The following is a 20,145-nucleotide window of genomic DNA, read 5'->3' on the forward strand; positions in this document are numbered from 1 at the left end:
CTACCCTCCATAGTTCCCACTGATCTTATAACGTCAGTGATTATTCTCGAGTGAATAATTCCGACGGTTTAAAAAGTTATGATAAAGCTGTTTGAATTAAAACGTCTTATAAGGAATTACATATATAATAAGTACTACTCGTATCAAATTAAATTCAATATATTTTTTTTCAATAGTTATTAATTATCGAATTAATAACAGATCGTATTGTGTATACAAGCTTAAATCACACTTTATGTCGCTGTCTAAACTGTCACAGCATAGAATAAAAAAATCTGTCCATGCCGTTGATGCCGTCCGTTCTCTGTCTACGATGCCGTCATTCGTAAAATGTCAATTGTCAGTTTCTACTGTCAGTGTCAAAATATGCGCTTGGAATGGCGGTCGTGTGTTTGTGCTTTGTGTATTAGTGATTTTAAAAATTAGAATAACATATTATTTTCTCGTTATTTTAATGGTAAAACTTATAAGTAATCGAAAATAGTTTCTCGTGAATCGTTTCTATAGTGACATTCCAAAAAGTGAATTTAGGAAATCGAATCGATGAATGTGACCGACCGTTCGTAGAATTCGTGCCCGGGGTGATTTCTGAAAAACGAATGTGGATGCTGTTTTCTTGTGAAGTTTACTGACGAACTGTAGTTGATTGAGGTTTAAACATAAAATAAATGGAGTTTCTATGACCGAGCCTGGCTTTTGCAACCTGTTGTCAGAAGCCGATGGACATTGCATAGGTAAGTAATGCGAAGGAATGGTGGAGTTATGTGAAGCATGGCGGCTTGGAATGCGCCGGTGTGTGGGCAGCGCTGTTGTTGTTATTTGCCAGGTCCGTGGCGACTGCGGACTAGGTTCTGTACACAATATAAAAAACCAACTGTCAAGGAAACAGTTATGTGCTCCAGCATCGCCGTGAGACAAAAAAGATGTAGGTATAATATGAAAGATGGCTATCACTTTTTAAAAAAAAAGTGTTGTGTTGTGATGCATGAGAAGGCTAATCGGAGCCATACGGATTGTATGCGCACGTCGCAGTCGTGCGCACTCGTCTGTAAGTTCATATAAAAATCAGGGTTCATGTTTTAAAAACTTTATATACTTACTTACACTCTGGTAGTACAAAGTAAACTTAAAAGTTAACAAACACCATATGAAACTTCTGTGAAGTGACACCTATGTAATGCAAAAATGTTCTTCAAAATCAGCCTATTAGTTCATCTGAACCAATTGTATTGCAAAAATATGATTCCAGCTTATTCCTGAGCAACTGGCCAGATACATACATGTTGTAAATCTTTTTCAAATTAAACTATTATTTTGTATGTTACAGTGGCACAAACAGATAAAGTAGTCAATTTTTAACTTTGTGTCACAGAAATACTTTTGGTATAATGGTATGCAAATGTATGGTTTGTTACCTGATCAGTCTTCTGGTAGATCACAATACTAGTCACTGAATGATAGACATATTAATAAGTCCTATCCCACAATGTGCATTGTTATGTATATTGTGCTCCATTTGGGATCTGAAACATATGCAGACAATCTGATCTGTGTTATGTTTTCCTATTTACTTAGTATAAATATATTTCGTAAGTATTAATAAATTGGCTGTTTTATTTTTAGAAATTACCAGCAATGAAAATAAAATGATATAAATTGTTTTAAAAAAGTTTAGGAAAAAAATGTTAATGACACAGTATTAACTTTCCCAGACAAATAAATCTTTCTACAATCTTTTTTTTCACATGTTATAAACCTGTATTAATCTTTAAACTGAAAATGAAACTTGAATACATTCTTGACGGAGGATGTCAATAAATTTAACATTTTAATCAAACGTAAGCTTATTAATTTTAAGTTATGCTATCCATAGCCTTACTACTGTTATAGAAATGTCCTTTATTTAGTCTGCACCAGAGAAACTCACTGGCTTGCAAGATTGACATATGCTTTTATATATCCCAAAAAAATATACATTTGATATGTTATAGAGCTAGAATTTAATTATGTTTTAACTTCTTCACTCTTATTATTATTATTATTAATACATGCAGACAAAGCAGTAGGTTTTTCTAGTATCATTGTTTAAATTAAACAAAGCTTGGTAATAATATTCCTGTAATTAGTTTATAGTACTGTTGCAAATGCTAATGAAAATGAAGCTGAGTTGGAAGGCTTCTTCTCAGACAGTCATAACTTTAGTTTTGTAGTGATATTATCATCATCCTACTCATCATTTTATGAACTATTTGAATATTATAAAAGAGCATGTAAAAGGTATCCATTTGATTAAGATATCAGATAAATAATGTTTTAACCTGCCAACCCACACCAGGGCAGTGTCACTCACTCCTTTCATGAAGCTTTCAGTACTCAGAGCCTTAGATAAAATGCTAAAAGCAACAAAATTTCAAGGTTGGCAATGTCACACATGTTTCACAACTTTTTAATGCTATTATATATTTTTTTTATGTAAATAAGGATATCCTTATTAGGCTGCAATTGAAACTGCTTAACATTATTTTTTTGCAATAGCTGTCATGTTGATTGATATTATATGTTGCTTAACACATTATTGTTTGCCATCCCAAATCAGTTGCTAGCGTGGGGACGGCCGCCTCAAGATGATGGTCGAAACCATCCTCGAGTCCTCGCAGGACTTTGGTAAGTCTATGTATCAATAAACTGTTAACCAAACTAACTTCTTAAATCTTCAACTTCTCGTGCTGTCTTTCTTGTTCTGACTATTAATCATTTTAACAATATCCAGAAGCCTGTGTAATGGTTTTAACAACTTTGGGTTGCAGTTTAATTTAATACTGTGACTTCATTCTAAAGTATTTGGCTCTGTCAGGATGAACAAAATGCCAATTCAATAAATTGAAGATATGAACTAATGATAAAATCACACTTTTTTTCTATTAAAAATGGCTATTAGTTTGAAGACTTTCTTTTCTGCATGGATTCAGCTTTTGCATTTGTGTTTTGTTGTAAATATTTATAAGTCTTTATTTTACATGTTGTTGCAATTCTGTGTTACTATTAAAATTGTGAGGTTGCTGGTGTTATTACAGACACATGAGGCTTAACACCAATGCCTCAGATGGATGGACTCTGGGCAGCATTTTCCAGGATGGGTTCCTTACCCTGCGAATTGTTGCTCTTCATTTCAGATCAATTGATTTCCACTTACCATGAGGTGGGCCACCTGCTTGGTCAGGTATAGAAGATTGCAACAGTTCAGCTTGGAATGTAGATTACAGCATGCAACAGCAGCCTGTTAAAACTAAAAACAAGATTTAGCTAACTTATTCAATTGACTCCTCAGAATCATCATTATCATGTCATGGGTCTCCTCTTAAAATGAGAAGGGTCTATAGGCTATATAGTTCACCACTCTGGCCAAGTGTGGATTTGAAGACTTCTCATGAACTTGAGAACATTATAGAGAGCTCTCAGGCAAGCAAGTTACCTCTTCATGTTTTCTTTCACGGGCGATATTGAATTGCTTAAATTCAAAACACTTGTAACTTTTACAGATACATGCGTAAAATGTGTTTCTACTTGGTTCCCTAAAAAAGGGGTTCAAAGTGTTGACCAGTAGTATATCACAATGCATTAGTTTATTAGTTTATAATTGCATTTCCGAGCACTTTCTATACTTTCTAAATTACAAGGCCTAAAAATAAGTCTTAGTAATAAACTTGGTTACTTACTGTCAAGTAAAAACTAGTTTATTTGTCTTTGCTTTGTACCTATATCATTGTTAATTTGTTATAAAAGATTATGATTATGCAGAACTCACAATAGTTAACAGATACTGGAATTTAGTGAATTCTTTTAGTTTTGCAGTGGCAAATTAAACTTTATCACCATTATCAACCTATCACTGGTCCACTGCGGGATATACAGGTCTCCTCTCAGAATAAGAAGTGTTTCATCTATTGTCCACCACACCAAGAGCCAAGAGCTAATCAGAAGACTTCACTCACCTTTGATAATATTATGGAAAACTCTCAGGAGTACAGGGTTCTTAACAAAAGAAAACATATAACACTACAGCAAGATATATTAAATTGGTTAAATTTAAAACACATGTAACCCTAAAAATTCATAGGTATGGAGTAAATTAGTGAAAGCATTGGATCGTGCTTTAATATTGACCTTGAACTTTTTGAGTCTATTCAATTATTTTCAATGCACTCTCAGATTACTTCCTGTTTAATAACTCATTTAGTGTAATTGGTGTCAGGTGCATGGTCTTATTTGATAGATATGGAAGTCATTGACTTGTGCATTGTGGCTGTAAAACAATTTTGTTATTTTTATAATTAAAGATGTAAATATGCATAGGATGTTGATAAGTGTACAGAATGCTGTTGTTGATATGGGTCAAAGGAGTTTTGTTATATATCCATCATCAATCATTATTCACACACTTAATTTCAGCTTGCTTGCATAATCAGCGTCATCACCGGATGCCTAGCTCTTAAATCGTTTGAGAGCCATAATAATGGCAGGGTCAATTTGCCTCTAGGATCCTTTGCCAAATCTTTAACAGGCGATGTAAGGTATAACTTTTTTTAGAATTTCTTAAATTCACTCAAGATCTCAGGTTTTGACGAAATGAGATTAGTTGACGTGTTTGCTACAGACTGTAATCTCTTCTCTCGTCTCTTCTCCATGTGTTTCAGTGTATGAGTTGAGATCTTTTTGGTACTTCTTGTACAATGTGTCTTAATGCACTTGAACCCAACCGCACGGATCGTTTCCACAATCCCGTTATTAGAGTGATCCACAGAATCGCGATCTTCTAGGCAATCTTCTTCAACTCGACACTTCCAAAGCTCTCGGGGTTTTGCATAAAAGTACGAGTCGGACGGAATATAGACTTCACAAGTCTGACCACCTTTCCAGCTCCACGATTATATTCAATATGCCTCTTACCATGCTGTGATCACTTCCGGTTTTCGCCGTGTTAAATTGTTAAACATTGAATATATGTCGGTTGGTTGACACGATTAAGTGAAAAGCCCTCCTTCTCCAAATTATCACACTTTCAGCTTTGCACTGCTTCGCTTGCCTAGTCTTGCGTTGTAATTCCCAATCACGACATGGCTGTCTGGGAGGCTTGGCATGTATGGTTTTTGAAATATCCTTCAACATTGCGTCTTCTTCCTCGGAGTGCGCTGTTGTGGCCGCGTGTAGGTACCTGTATGGTTATACAGGTCAGGGAATACCGTTCGGGGATTTTTAGGTTCACTATCCTGCTTGACACACTTTCGACGCGAGCAACGCTGTTGGGATGCACAGTTGGACCATTCATGCCGAGGAAGATAACAAACGTGCGTGTTTGGCGCAGGCATGTCGAACGGCGTGCTGCCGCAATGGAAGCGCGAGTTGCTGCAGCGCCGGGCGGCGCGCTCGCGGCCCGTCGCCGCGCCGCCCGCGCCGCCGCCCGCGCCCCCGCCCCCGCCGCCCGACGACGACGAGGAGCTGCGCTACGGGCCCGGCATCGTCAAGCGCCTGCAATCGCGCTACCTCAGCCTGGCGCTGCGCGAGGCGCCGCGCCGCCGCCCCTCCGTGCTGCGCCGCGCCGCCTCGCTCGAGCACATGCTGGACGAGCGGCCGCCGCCCGCCCCGCGCGCCCGCGCGCCCCGCCCCGCCTCGCTGGCCGCGCCGCTGGCCTGCGCCGCGCCGCCCGCGCGCCGCGACTGCGTAAAGCGCGCGCGCTCCGTGGACGCGCTCAGCCGCCTGGAGCGCGACGAGCCGCCCGCGCCGCCGCCGCCGCCGCTGCCGCGCGCCGCGCGCCCTCCGCGCCGCGCCGCGCCGCTGCTGCGCGACGCCGAACGCCCGCCGCCCGACGTGGTGCGCTCCACGCTGCGCAAGTTCGAGAGCGCGCCGCCGCGGCGCGCGGCGCCCGCCGCGCGCGTGGCCGCCGTGCTGCGGGGCCTGGACGCCGCGCCGCGCAGCTCCACGCCCGAGCCGCGCGCGCGCTCGCCCAGCCCGGCCGACCTGTCCGCCATCGACGAGCCCGAGGCGGCGCCCTGCGAGGCAAAGCGCGTTTCGCGCGCCGCGCTAGAGGGCATCGCGCGCGCAGGCTCCAGCGTGCGCTACTCGTTCGCGGCGCCGCGCGCGGGCTCGCACCTGCCGCCGCTCGGCGCCACCAACCCGGTGCTGCTGGGCCGCGCGCGCGCCTGCGCCTCGCCGCGCCGCGTCGGCGTCATCCGCCCCATGCCCGCGCAGAGGGACCGCCCGGCGCAGTCGCCGCCGCCGACGCCGGGCCCCGACGACGTCGACGTCGCGGACGACAAGTTCGAGGAGGTCCAGCGCATCGCGTCCCCGCCGCCGATCGACGTCGAAACTTCGCCAAAGAAAGACCCACCCTCGGCTGCGATCGAGCCGATACCTCGAGCGCCTCCGGAAGAGAGATCTCCGATCGTCACACGGAATGATATGTCATCGACGCCGCCGACGACTCGCGAGACGACTCCGGAGCCCGAAGCTCCCCCGCGCCCACCGCCGGCGGCGCTAGAGTCGCCGAAGATAGCCGCGAAGCCCACGATCAACGGTCACGCGACCCCACCGAAACCCGTCGAAACGAAACCGAAGGGAGCGTTCTCGAAGATCGGTGCCGCTGGAATCGAAAGGGCGTGGACGGGAGCCGAGGACAGAAGGAGTCCGGGGGCCGCGAGAGACAAAGCCGAGAACGGCGACGCGAGCCCGGCGCCGGCGTGGGCGCGGGGCGGCGCGCGCGCGGCGCGGGGCGCGGCGCGGGGCGCGGCGCCGGGCGCCACGTCCGTGGTGTTCAACTTCTCCGGGCGCAAGGAGGTGCCCGACTACATCGAGAACGACGGCATCGTCCTGCGCGCCAGCCGCCGGAACAGGTTCAAGGTCAGTGCCCTAAGTTTTATTATAAGTGCGGGAACACAAATGCAGACTGAACCGATTTGTACCAATCGCTCGTAGACTACCGATTGAAACTTAAACGTTACATTAAGTGGAACTCTGCATAAAAAACGACGCGAATTAACGCGGGTTAAGCTAAGGGTTAAACCTAGTACCATACCAAAAAACTAATTGGATCAACAAGAGTATCTTTGCCTACGATTTCGTGGTCCTCGCAATGTACTTAGTTCTGGTGCTAATCGTGCTCGAACGAAAAATTACCTGTAAACATTTAATTAGTCACAGCGCTAGAGAAACTGTAAAGATGAATAAATTGACAAAGTGCAATATAAATTAGAAAGACTCATTAGAACAATTTTAATTCAGTTTTAACGTTTCATATTTTATACTTTCTAAATAATATTTCAAAAGTTTAATCTTCAATTACAGTTTTTTTTGACCACCATGATGCCAATCTGGCCTTTATTTCGTTGAAGCTATCGAAATTCTTTTAACTGTCTTCACTTATGACCAATATTTGCAAATTATCAACAATATCATCTTATTATATCATCCTTCATTAACGTAATTTATGCTAAGTGGTGCCGTTTTTATTTACTACCATTCTTATAAAACATGCAGCCGAACGTGACCTATGAGAATACTTTAAAATTAGACAAATAAAACGAAAAGGTTTTGATGGCCAGTAGCGTCCCACTAAGTTCAGTTCACGCCGGACCGCGTTTAATCGCTCCAGATTGTGTTGTATCCGAAAACAATAGCCTACGCTCGAACCGCTTCCATTTCACGGGTCGCTCGACGCGTAAACGACGGAACTTATTATTGCCCGTCACTGTGTTCTCTTCTTCGGTGCAATGATCCCGTTGAATCCTGGAGCTCCCAGCGGCGCTATTGGCGCTTTTGACACTTAACAGCTACCTACGGTGGCTAAAGACTCTTTAAAGTCTCTTAGATGTTCCTTCAAAGTTACTTTAACTTATCATCATCCAAATATTCTTTGAAGATCTCCGTAAGAATCATTAAAAATAACTTCAATTAACTCAATTTATTTCAAGATAGGTTAGTTTAAGTGGTATGATAAGTCGTATGTGAAGTTAATTACTTTTACCATTTTATCGTATCAGGGGCTAAAAATTGATAAAAACAAAAAAATCTTGATCTAAGCAGCTGACTGATCCCAAATCCTAAAATTAAGGTGGACTCCAAATATGACGGATTTATAGATGGCAGTGGGCTGGCCACATTAACAGTTCAAATAGTTTACTTTTTTTGTTTACGTTGCCTCTTAAAGTGTAGAAAAGTGTGGCAAATAAATCAAAAGCAGGAATGGAACAATTTAACAATAAGGGCACACTAACAGATCATAGAAAGATTACGTCCAATGACTTGTTTTTATTATGTGTCTGCAATCTGTGGCATATCGTTCAGAATTCAGATGCATGTGACGTGTCAGATTTGTAGATGTTAAGGCAGATTTTTAAAGCTGTGCGACACGCCGACTAATATATGTTTTGCATTCCCATATCAGCTTATTCTAAGCCTATTCTATATCAAGATAGTCCTTGATGAATAATGCATCTATTCATCAAGGACTAACTTGACACAAGATAGAGTACATTTGCTTCGCCTCAAAGATAGTAATGACTCCACTTGTTGTTCTTATCAGTGGTGAAAAAGGTCAATTAGTTTCACAGCTTGGAGTCGCATCAGGTAGATCTCTTAAAATGCGGTAAGCGTCCGAGCCCACAGTCTCCTTTTCGTTTGAAGCTTTCCATCAATCGATTAATAAATTCAATCGATTGCGCAATCGTAATTATGCAAATATTAAAATATTTTGTTCAAACGGTGAAAGTTAATGGGCCGAGGCGGGAACTCGGACGCGGGTGAAACCGTTCGGATGCGTACGCGAGCAGCGAGCACGCGGAATCGATGCCACTCTCGATTTCGGCGGTGACACGACGAAAGTGCCTGCGCCGAATGTTAACGAGGCCCATTCTGTGCTCCGCTAACTGATGGACATTCTGCGTTATCAGATGTGCAAGTTACGCAACTTCACTGCGTGCCGGGCTGCACTTACCGTGTGCTCGGTTTCCAATTTTGATTTATGTTTCGAGATTCTACTGAATTTTTAGTATGATCCCCGACTCTTGTTTATGATTCTTTTTTTCAATACTGCATTTATTAGTAGTTGATTTATTGGTCATCAAATTAATTCTCGAATCATCATCTTCAAAGATCATCTCAAAATCTTCATTACGAAAACGACTTTCTTCTAACTGCTCAAAACCGACTAAGTAAATTCTTCTATTACTACTTCTATAATTTCAAATGTGTAACAGTAAGAATTACGATATTTATTTGGAGTACGATTAAATGGCTTTTTGGTATATCGTTAAATCTAAAATAGAACTCCAATATGACGGTCTTCAGTCTATAGCGACTAGCTGTTAATGAGACAATTATGATTTAGCATATATCGACGGCCGATTGGTGCAGTTTGCAGCGAACCTGCATTCTGAGTCCAAGGCCGTGGGTTCGATTCCCACTACTGGAAAACGTTTGTGTGATGGGCATTAATGTTTTTCAGTGTCTGGGTGTTTATATGTATACTCTAAGTATTTATGTATATCATTCATAAAAATATTCATCAGACCTCTTAGTACCCATAACACAAGCTACGCTTACTTTGGGGCTAGATGGCGATGGGTGTATTGTCGTAGTATATTTATTTATATATACCCGCGCTTCGCGTATAGACAGTTTCCAAAAGAGTTTTCTATATTGGTATTCACAATATTAAGTGATCGTTGTCAACATTGCAAATTATGAATATCCACTGTTAGACATTTGTTTGGGGCTAGGCTTTTGTTTGAATTACCACTCTACATTATCTTTTGTTGCCTATAATGGTTTCGGCAACACTCTGTGGTTCCGATGTAGTCACTCATTCCACATTCGATCACATTTTAAAGACATTCTTTGAGCTTAGTATGTACTTAAAATTAATGTTTTATCCAATTGGGAGTAGGGCATATTGACAACGATGAAATACGGCATTTCTTTGTCGCACTGAATTGCGGTATCAATAATCAACAATGCGCAAAGGTAATTAGGAGCGGTCACCGGAAGCCGGCGCTCGCGGCTCCTCAGTGAACCGTGGCGTCATGCTCCATCGCGGAATCGCAACCGCGCCAAGAACGCTGGCTTTGAACTTGGTTCTGCCGTTCAGTGTTTATTACTTGCGGCGACCTGCGCCCACTTCCCGCGGTATTAGAGTAGCCTATCACTCCTCTCTCAGGTCACTCCCTACCAAACTGAAACCCTTTCGAAAGCAGTTCAATCTTTCCTGGGACAAAAAGTAGCCAATAACTTAGTAATTCAATATTTTGGAAATAAAACGTCTCCGGTACTAGCTTAGGTAGGAGGCGGGGAAAGGACACAGTTTTATCCTCTCCCACACCTTTTAAAACTCTCCGAGCATGGGCGCACGGGTAGAAATAATATCCAAGTAATATACGAGTGTAAACTTCTCCTATTCCCCCTATTGCCGTTCATTAGAAGGGGGCAAGTTAATTTTATTTCTTTATTTATTTATTTTATTTATTTATTTATTAGATATCATTTTTTTTCTTCTGCCTATGCTACTACTAATATGAAATAAGACCATGTCGTACGCTGACCTTGTGCATGCCATTGCATAAAACGAAGTTTTACAAGCATTCGTGCACTGTTAAAGCTATTGAATTGTGGAATGCACTTCCAATGAACATAAGACAGGCTAAGTAACTAGGTATATTTAAAAATGCTGTCTGACTATCCCGCTCAATAAGGCGACTATTATTTATTTACTCTTACTCTTTGTATATAATATGTGTATTTTTTTTTGTTTTATATTTATTATTAGTATTGTTGTATGTGTGTAGTCTGGTATATGTATTAGTATGTATCTATTCGTATGTATATTTGAATAGTGTACACCCCACCTTTTGTTTTCTTTGTAGTTTTCCTAATCCTAAGGCTGTGATCGCTACTTAGCGATAAGGCCGCCTTTTGTGTCCCACTACTTGAAGAGTCTATTTTCTTATTTGTGTAGGAGGTTGTGTAAAACGAGTGCATTATTTTGTTCGTGTTTTTAGTAACTGACATAACTAGTGATTAATACCTAGACGCAGGCAGGTGCGCTCGATCATGCGGCGTCTTGAGATGAAGGGCCTTTCTTTTATTCGTAGTCCGAGCGGCCGCCCCGCGCGCCGCGGACTGGTTGCACTGGTTCGGGGACGAGGGCTCGGTGCTATCGAGCCACGGCCTTGCGGCATAAGCGACCTGTGACTCCCTCATAGTTTAAATCCCGACCCTTAATTGGCACAGTAACCCTGTGCCAATTAGGGGTATCTTCAGATATATAATACCAATCTTCAGATATATAATACCAATTTTATCAAAAAAGGTATTTTATAACACGCGTCTCTTCCGCTCCGCTCTCTTATCGGATTTGTGCGTACAAATGTCACTTCACAATGCATAGCTTTCTTTCTCCCTTTCTCTTCGTTAAATTTTTGTTCCCTCAAATGTTAAGAAGAAGGTACATTTCGTTACATGATTCAATTTAAAAAAAAATTTCAGTTGCCGACCAGGAATTTTAAATACGCAAATACGAAATGTAATTGTTCAATATATTTTTTTTGGTTTTTATGTACTCCTGAAAAGTATCATTTATCTGTGAATCGTAAAGCCATCGGGCGTGTGGAATAATGCGCGGCTGGGTTCACGATTGCCAATATGTAATAAATAAATACGCTTTCTCGAACTTACTACTTCTTTATGCAAACACACGTGGCTGAGCTCAAGCTGTGGCCCAGCGGTAATTAACCAAGCGTGCGTTGTTACGAAATTTAAATAACTTTTATCTGTAACTACGCGCTTTGAATCTCTGAGATTGATCTACAGACAACCTGTTTGTAGATCCGTCGCTCGTCGCGTCGGGGCAAACGAAAGGCAACTAGTGGTGCAGTGAATAAAATATAAACTTTTATGCCACAGCATAGAGATTAAAACAAAAAAGGAACAACTAACTCATATTTTATGTACTATATTAAATATTTTTTTTTAAATTTAATTTTCTATATTTATATAGAGATTTTGAATACAAATCAATCTACCTTTGTATGGTTAAAGGTAAAAAGGTATCTTCATTCAGACTGGTCAAAATATGCATAATCTGTGTTCGGTATAGGTTAGAGTAGGAATTTAGAATGACAGGAACACAGATCAAAAAGAAAGGTCATATAAAGTGGCAGAAACGAAAGAAGTGTGAAGGGAAGATTGAAGTAGTTATCTCTTTGTAGTTAATTAACCGTGGGATATAAGTTCAGATAGATTGATGTTTGATTTTATAATGTGCCATGTTGTAATTAGATATACTAAAACGATTAAACGTTGTAAGATATGAATATGGGGTTCCTTTTAATTGTAAGGTCTAAAAGTAGTGCCATCTCACTACCTATTTTCTTTCTCGCAGCACTATTATATCTACTTTAATGTGGAATATATGAATAATAATAATTTTATGAGCCCTTGAAATTGTGAGGCGAAGTTCTAACCCTTTTCCACATAACGGACACTAAGTACGTCACAAACACAGTAATGTTATATCTTTTAAATTAGCACTATTAAAAGTTTGGAACTTATGTACACCATAAGCTGATTTTGGTTTGCTATTCACAACTGTTTATAATTGTCTATGGATTCAAATCAAAGACTTTGATAATAGTCTAGATAAATAGTCATCCTTAGGTACTAATAATATAAATGCGAAAGTGTATTAGACCTTTGTTTGTCTTTCCTTCACGCCCTGACTGAGTGACCAACCAAATTGATTTCGGCATAGAGTTAGTTAAAAGGACGGAGAATAACATAGGTTACTTTTAATTTAGGAAAACAAATGGTTCCCACGGGATTTATAAAAAAACAGTAATAAACGCGGACTACCGCTAGTAGCAGTATATTTGGAGCGTCCGTATGACCTTGCCTTGATATAATAATGCAAGTAAATAACGTGCTATAACAACAATTAGTGCATGCGTCCAATCGTGCAAATTGCGCGATTAATTACTAATGACACATCAAGGCCACAGAACAATTGATACCAATGCCCTTACACTTTCCGTGATTGCTATTTGCTTTAGCCACTGTTGATATTCGAGAACGACTCGTGTGAACTGCCTCTTCAGATGTCCAAACCTGATGTTCTGACCAGATTTCGAATCTTATTATAAATAATAAGTAGCAGTTACTTGCAACCCCCGCCTGATATTTATTGTTTTTTTTTATTATTAATATTCGCTCGCTGGACTAAGATATGCGTTCAGTAACAGTTACATCCGTCCGCGAGAATCCAAGGCGCTAAGTGGAAGTTAACGATCTAGCGTTCCCGCACGATGCCACTTGTGAACCCAGAATCTGTCAGAAGAGCTTTTTATGACGGAGCTCGTCCCGGGAACTACTACCGCCATGCTTGAAGTCTCACGTGCCTGTAATAACACGGCACGGCGGCAGTTAGGACGTGTTTTGCATGCATTGCATGCCTTCGCGGGTCGATCTGTTTTATGCAAAACTAAAAATTGCAATAAAAATTGCAATTCATGATCATAAATCTAAACTTAATCGCCACTTACCATCACACGTGGTATTAACCTGAAGTTGTGTGATAAAGTCGGCTGCCGACATAAGTTTGTAGAATTGAAGCAGTTGAAAGTTGGCACATCTGTATACAATGATACTTTATTCGCGGTCCGCGAGTGAGTCAGCGAGGGACGGCGGTCGATTAACTGGTTAATCTAACTGTACGGTTAGGGGTTTTTTGCAGAATCAGTTCGCTCATATCCGTTATGGATCCGATGTCCCAGTCAACTCTAATTACGTAGGCTACAAGTTGGAATTTACCGTTGCTTACACAACTATCTCATATTTAACGTGACATTTGCTTAAATCTTCAAGATTTCTTTCAAGTTAATTTTAAATATTAATGATCAGCAATCAATACTATTTCGTGATTGTCTTTAGCAAGGTCAAGAAGGTCATTTATGTAAATTAGGAACAGAAAAAATCCTAATATAGATCCCTGAAGGCCTCCTATTTCCACAAATGAGCCGTTGGACCGCTTTCCCCTTATTATTATTGAAGTTATACTTCGCGTTCTACGTGCGCGAACACCGTCATAAAAAACGGACACCATGAAGGTAGCTATTAGTCAACATTTTAGTTTTCAAAAAAAGGGCTGACAGTGTACACTTTCAATGGTAATTGGTGTTTGAATTAATTAATTTCGGTTGATAGGTTATAAAGCCATTTCCGCAACCTTGTTTTTACGAAGTCTTAAAATTACTAAATAATTTAGTTAAATAAAAAAGAACACTGTTTAAATATAAATTAAGAACGAGAATAAGGGTCATCAAGGCGCCGACTTCGCGACCGCACCCATGCGATGAGCATGCGAGAGAAGTTAGAAATGTCTCGATGCGGGAACCGTTACTCGTAGGTGGTAGGTACCGAATGAGTTAACACAAAACGCCTGCCACCCATTTGCAAGTAACGGCTTCTGTGCTGCGGTGTGCGGCTAATCACCCTGCAGGTATGGCTCATTCCTCGCGCTCGCATAGTAAGTATGCGCTAGTCGAGTCATAGTTGATGATCATTGTATTCAGTGTATATAGCTGTAAGTCATCGGTATTAAAACCTGTAACCTGTATTCCAAAATCACATTGAACAGCGTAAAACAAGGGTTGCGTCGCACGTGACGCTGCTGACACCATTTACAGGACCACGCTGGCCGTTCCTTGCCATTAAATAAACCACTTAGAAGAGAATACAAAACAAATATAAAAATAAAAAAATAAAAATTAATAAATAATAAATACTGTCTTTAACTATCAATCAATCAAAAGCCTATAACAGCCCAATGCTGGACAAAAGGCCTCTCCCACAGATGGATTCGCCCATAATCACCACGCTAGGCAGACGACGGATTGGTGATCGCAGCAGATAATGTATTCTCGACTAAATAACGACGCTTAACAAATGTAAACCCCATGGCAGATTATTCTCTGAACAATCTTCTGTTATAATTGAAAATATATATTAACGAAACACAAGAGTAGTAATTGTCAATTTGGAAAAACATTTCTGACACTACAAGTGAGTGTCGAGACGCGGAAATGGAAAAAACACAGCGAAATAAATTAAACTGAAACGGGTATATTGCAGTGGCATTCCGCGATCAGACACAAAGTGACCTTGGCGTTTGGTCACTGAGGCGACTGTCGTTGACATTTACCAGTGACTAATAAGTTGTATTGCACACTTTCGTGATCAGACTCCCAGAGCCAGTGTATCTGTCTATGTCCAACTATAGAGTATAGAGTATAAAGCTGAAGAGTTTATTATTTTATTTGAACTAGAGATTAGACATTTCTAGAACTATGCGTCGCATTTGTAAAGCCCAATTAAGGAAGGAATTAACCTTTTAAATCATCGCTCCTATGAGGTTGTTACATACTGTTTTATTATACCTAAGTACCTACCAGAATTCTGCAAAGTATCGCTCAATTGGTATATTCTGCCGAGGTGATAACTTAACTTGATTAAAGTTTCGAAGGTTCGGCCTTAGTATGAGACGCAGCTGGGCTTATTCATTGTCAGCACTAGCTCAGTGTCACTTAAATTTGCACTACAATGTAGAATTTACCATTGCCAAGGGGATATGGATCTTATTATAGCTTGGTCGAACGTCCAAGTTAACATTAATAGAAATAAAAATATATGAGTACAATAATTAGTTGTGGCACATTCCTCACGTACTGCTTAATTGAATAATTTCTCAGTTCTAGTAGCGGCCGACTGTTATATCAACATTACAGTTAGCGCTGACGAAATACTAAAATATTTGATCCAAATAATTGAACGTGTCCACTGTCTTGCAGAAAAAATATGATATTGAGGAGAAATCTTGAAGCATTTAATGATCATTAGCGAAGTATTAAAGTACGCACCTTACGGATTCAGTGTCTTAGCGACCAATATAATGAAGCGGCCGTTTGTACGGAAAAGGCATAATCAAAAATTTAAAGCTAATAAATAAAAACTGAATTAATTAACGGCTTTTGGCAGTATTCCTTAACAAGCTACTTATCATTTATCTTTTTTTGTCCATTACAATACACTGTCACCAACATGGATGGTTGTCTAGAACTCAGCGCAGTATGACGCCACAATTTTGGTTTTGGTTTTTCTTTTTGAGGATTTAAATGAATTCATTTAACTAAAGTAGCATGAAACTGCACATACTAAGGTAGCTAGATAATAAAACTCTCAGGTAGTACAAATACTATTTAAACTCAAACTCTTGTTAAAATAACCTATATTACCGGATAATGAATTCCTATTATTACTATCTCAAATCGGCGTTCATAGTTTAAATTCCGACGTCGACGTGGGTAGCATCTAACCAAACAGATGCCGCTCACGTGTTGGTAAACGTTTCTTGAATGAGTATCGATTTCATCGTCGATTCTAAATGCCGAGCGGCGCGCTACACGCGCGGAAACCACGGGCGTTCGATAAGCGACAATCACCATCGCTTTCTACGCCATGCAAAGCCGGCAATACGAAACGCATGCCAGAGACAATGCCGCCAAAAAACGCGCTCCCACCAGAGAGAGCGGTGGTTGCCCTTTACGTAATTATATCATAAACAATATCGCGATTAATCTGACGCCTTCATCGGCTCTGCGGTTCGGTCGATCTATTTACCTAAAGCTGGGTCTCAGCTTGCGTACGTGTTCGAGTTTCTATTCGATAATTTTTTGGACGTAACATCGAGCTTTTATGTGTTTTTCGACTGTTTACCACTTTCTAGATGCCCAAAACAGACTGCGGTCGGTAGTCATGAGATCGTTCCCATAACACATGACATTATAGGCAAAAGGTGAAAATGTTTCGGGTAGTACGAGTAGCTTAGTCCACTTCCTAAATCGTTTGTGTATTGTGTGACCACCAAATACGAGACAGTATCGAAAAGTATCAAAACACGGCGCGGCGGCTGGAGATGTCTGCTCAAAATAAGACTTGCCAAACGAAAAAGTTTGTTCATACACTTACTACTATTAATGTTCTTAACTTCATTCAAGCCGATGTGTGATCACAATTTGGAGCTCTCACTATATATTGAAGAGTACTTTAAAACTCTGCGTTGGAACCCGGCTTAAGATGTTAGTGAAATCGATTGGGAAAACTGAACGCCTTCCTCGACGCGATCATGTCACTTCCTCATGGTATTACTTTATTGAAGCTCACGTTTATTTTCTGTTTTTGAACCGATTTGATTATTATGAAATCCCACTGCGAGTCATAAAATAGGGAAATACAGGCAAATCTGTACTAAATGACGTCGATTGGGTCAGCTTATAGAGGTCAGCAACAAAAATAAAAACCACGTTAGTGAAAAAACATAACTAGCTTACTTGGACAAAGTAAGGACTTAGACCTTTGACGCATCATATCTTGTTGTTTTGGTTTTGGCATAATTGTCTAATGAACATGGGAACCCATGGCAACAAGGTGTACAATCAATTAGCTCGCTCGCTCGCTCGTTTAGTTTTTGGATCTTTTCCGCACCCCGCACGTCCAAATGTGTTAAGTAGTGAAAGTGGAAAAGAAACCGCTTCAAAATAAACTCGTTCGACACTATCAAGATCGATCCGTGAAGCCTTATTTATCATCACGTCATGTGGCGAAGGATTACGTGAGCGTGTAAATTGTTTGTTTATTTGCCCAAACACTAAATTAGGATCCCGGCAAATATTTGTATAGTTTCACCGCTTAGTTAGTGCTGATACCAGCACATTTCCAGAATGGTCGGCATATTTCGTATTTAACTATCGCGGAATCATAGTCAAATGTATTGTGTCTGTAACGATCACGAGAGCGCTGATTACGCTGCAGGGATTTCATCCTCCTAACTATATTCGAATAGCTGTTGCCCGCGACTTTTCTGCGTTCGGTTGTTTCAGTTTTTAAATGTAAATTACCGAGACAATGGTGGATAACACCGATTCTCTCTATTTTTGAAGTAATACTTCTTTAGGCGTGTTAGGGAAAAATGATGAGAGTAAATTTGTACGATGCACGTGCACCCCATCTCTACAAACCTATACCCTGAATGAAGTTAGCTATTGTCAACATTTCAATTTGACAAAAATAAGTTTGACAGTGTACACTTTGAAAGTCTGCGGGCTCATTCCGGTGATTTAATTGATTCAATTGTACAAAAATCTCAAAAATTTAATGTTGAGTGAAACTTGGATGTCCAATAATGAGATAACTAGATAATGCATTTGGTATAATAAAACTTTTAATGTGTTAAATACCTTTTTTCTACAAACGTATAATAAGGCGAAAGATAAAAATTTAAAAAGATTTTTATCTTGCTACGCCAAAGAAGTAAAACTTCTAACGCGTGTACATAAGTACCCACTCTTTTTGTTTTTGGGAGTCGAACTTGATCTCGTGATCCGTAGTTCGAATATGCTAACCACTAGACCCACGAACTAGTGACATTAACAGGTGCTTAATTAGCGAGGACCTGCGAAATTTACACTTTAAATACAAACAAGATTTCTTATCGCCAATACCATATGTCATGGATCTGTTCGCTGGCTAAAAATTAAGTTAAATTTAAATTCAAATTTTTAAATTTCAAGTTACACACATTTACTTTACAAGCACTTTTGAAACGTCAATTTGTTTTATACCACCGGTCCGGACGACAGATTCTACCGAAGATCTAGAAAAAGCCGACAAGAAACGCGGCAGTTGCTCTTTTACAAAAAAGTTGAAGCCGGCGATACCTCCTAGTACAGTCCGAATCTAACTTTATGACTTCTCAAACTTCGTGCGTTTTGATGTGCAGAGTGCAATATAAAGTATCAGCCATTCGAAACTCGCTACCCTAAGTACGAGATTAGTACCCACGTTCCAGCCTGCGCTCTCAATCGTAGAGTCGTTTTTGAGTATCAAAACGCTCCAAAGTCAGAGTAAAATAAAACTTATCTTCATTGAATTAAAGCTCGAATTCGTACACAATTCTACGCTTTTTGCGGAATATCCATAGTAAGATTATAAATGCAAAACTGTGTTTGTTTGTTTGACCTTACTTTACATCTCAACTAAGCACCCAGTCGATTTGATTTTTGACATATACGAGAAGTTCAGTTAGAAAGGACGGAGAGTAACATAGGATACTTTTAATCCCAGGAAAAGAAACGGTTCCCACGGGATTTGGTAAAAAGCGCGGACGTTGACAGCGAGCAATAATGAGTTAGTAAAATAAAAATTTGTAGAGTAGAATTTGCTTTCTAAAACGAGTGACTTCTTCTTTTTTATGTTTCGATACGCAAAAGTGACTCACAACGTTTACGACTGTGCAAATCTTATACTAAGGGTACTGGACTCGCAGTATATCGGGTATACTAAAAACCACCACGGAATGTCCCTCGGCTCAATAAGACGCCTTGGCCTGACCCGGGAATCAAACCCAGGACTAATGCAGCGAATGTGTGAAGTGTTCATAGATTTCCGTAAAAAACGCCCCCGCGGTAACTTGTGCAACGCACGATCTACACGGACACGTCTCAAGTGCTAATGTATCAAAACGCGTTTTAAAACAGGTAAATTAAAACGAAAGTTATGTAGCTATAATTTCTAGTTACGTAACGCAGTTTAGAAGATCTTCACGGCATTGAATTTATTATATAATTTAATTATTAATATCATAAGGGCTTGCATAACGTATTTATGCAAATTAATAATTTGTAAACTAGTAAAATGATGTTTCAAAATTACCAAATATTCCTTTTCATACTAAACCATTACGTCCTAAGTTAATAATTGATATGATCATTCTAATCCAAAATCTTTACATGTCAGATTTACCTTTGCCATGCTATCCTTATCTACTGGGAAGAGTGGTTAGGAGATAGCCCTAGTAAATACAATATGCTATCTGAAGAGTTCGGAATGGGTTGACTATTAAATTCGGATGTTAATATGGTGGAATCGGGTTCGTTTAATAACAAAGAATTCATACCCCTTTTTTTAAGTTTCGTTCAAGTTATGTGTAAGTAAAATAGTTAACCATTTATTTTTGGTATTCTTTCTTGATACTTTAGATTCAAGTGTAAT

General features: G+C 40.2%; 1 protein-coding gene across 1 annotated transcript; it reads left to right on the forward strand.

Moving 5' to 3' along the window:
* The first annotated feature begins 376 nt into the window (after window positions 1–376).
* LOC120623267 (proline-rich protein 36-like) lies at window positions 377–7,827 on the forward strand. Its single transcript, XM_039889188.1, has 3 exons — window positions 377–734; window positions 2,597–2,664; window positions 5,363–7,827. Exons 2-3 carry the CDS (start codon window positions 2,625–2,627, stop codon window positions 6,967–6,969), a joined length of 1,647 nt encoding a protein of 548 aa, XP_039745122.1. The 5' UTR covers window positions 377–734; window positions 2,597–2,624; the 3' UTR covers window positions 6,970–7,827.
* The last annotated feature ends 12,318 nt before the right edge of the window (window positions 7,828–20,145 follow it).

This window comes from Pararge aegeria, chromosome 4 (genome assembly GCF_905163445.1).
Source record: "Pararge aegeria chromosome 4, ilParAegt1.1, whole genome shotgun sequence".
Taxonomy (NCBI): Eukaryota; Metazoa; Arthropoda; class Insecta; order Lepidoptera; family Nymphalidae; genus Pararge; species Pararge aegeria.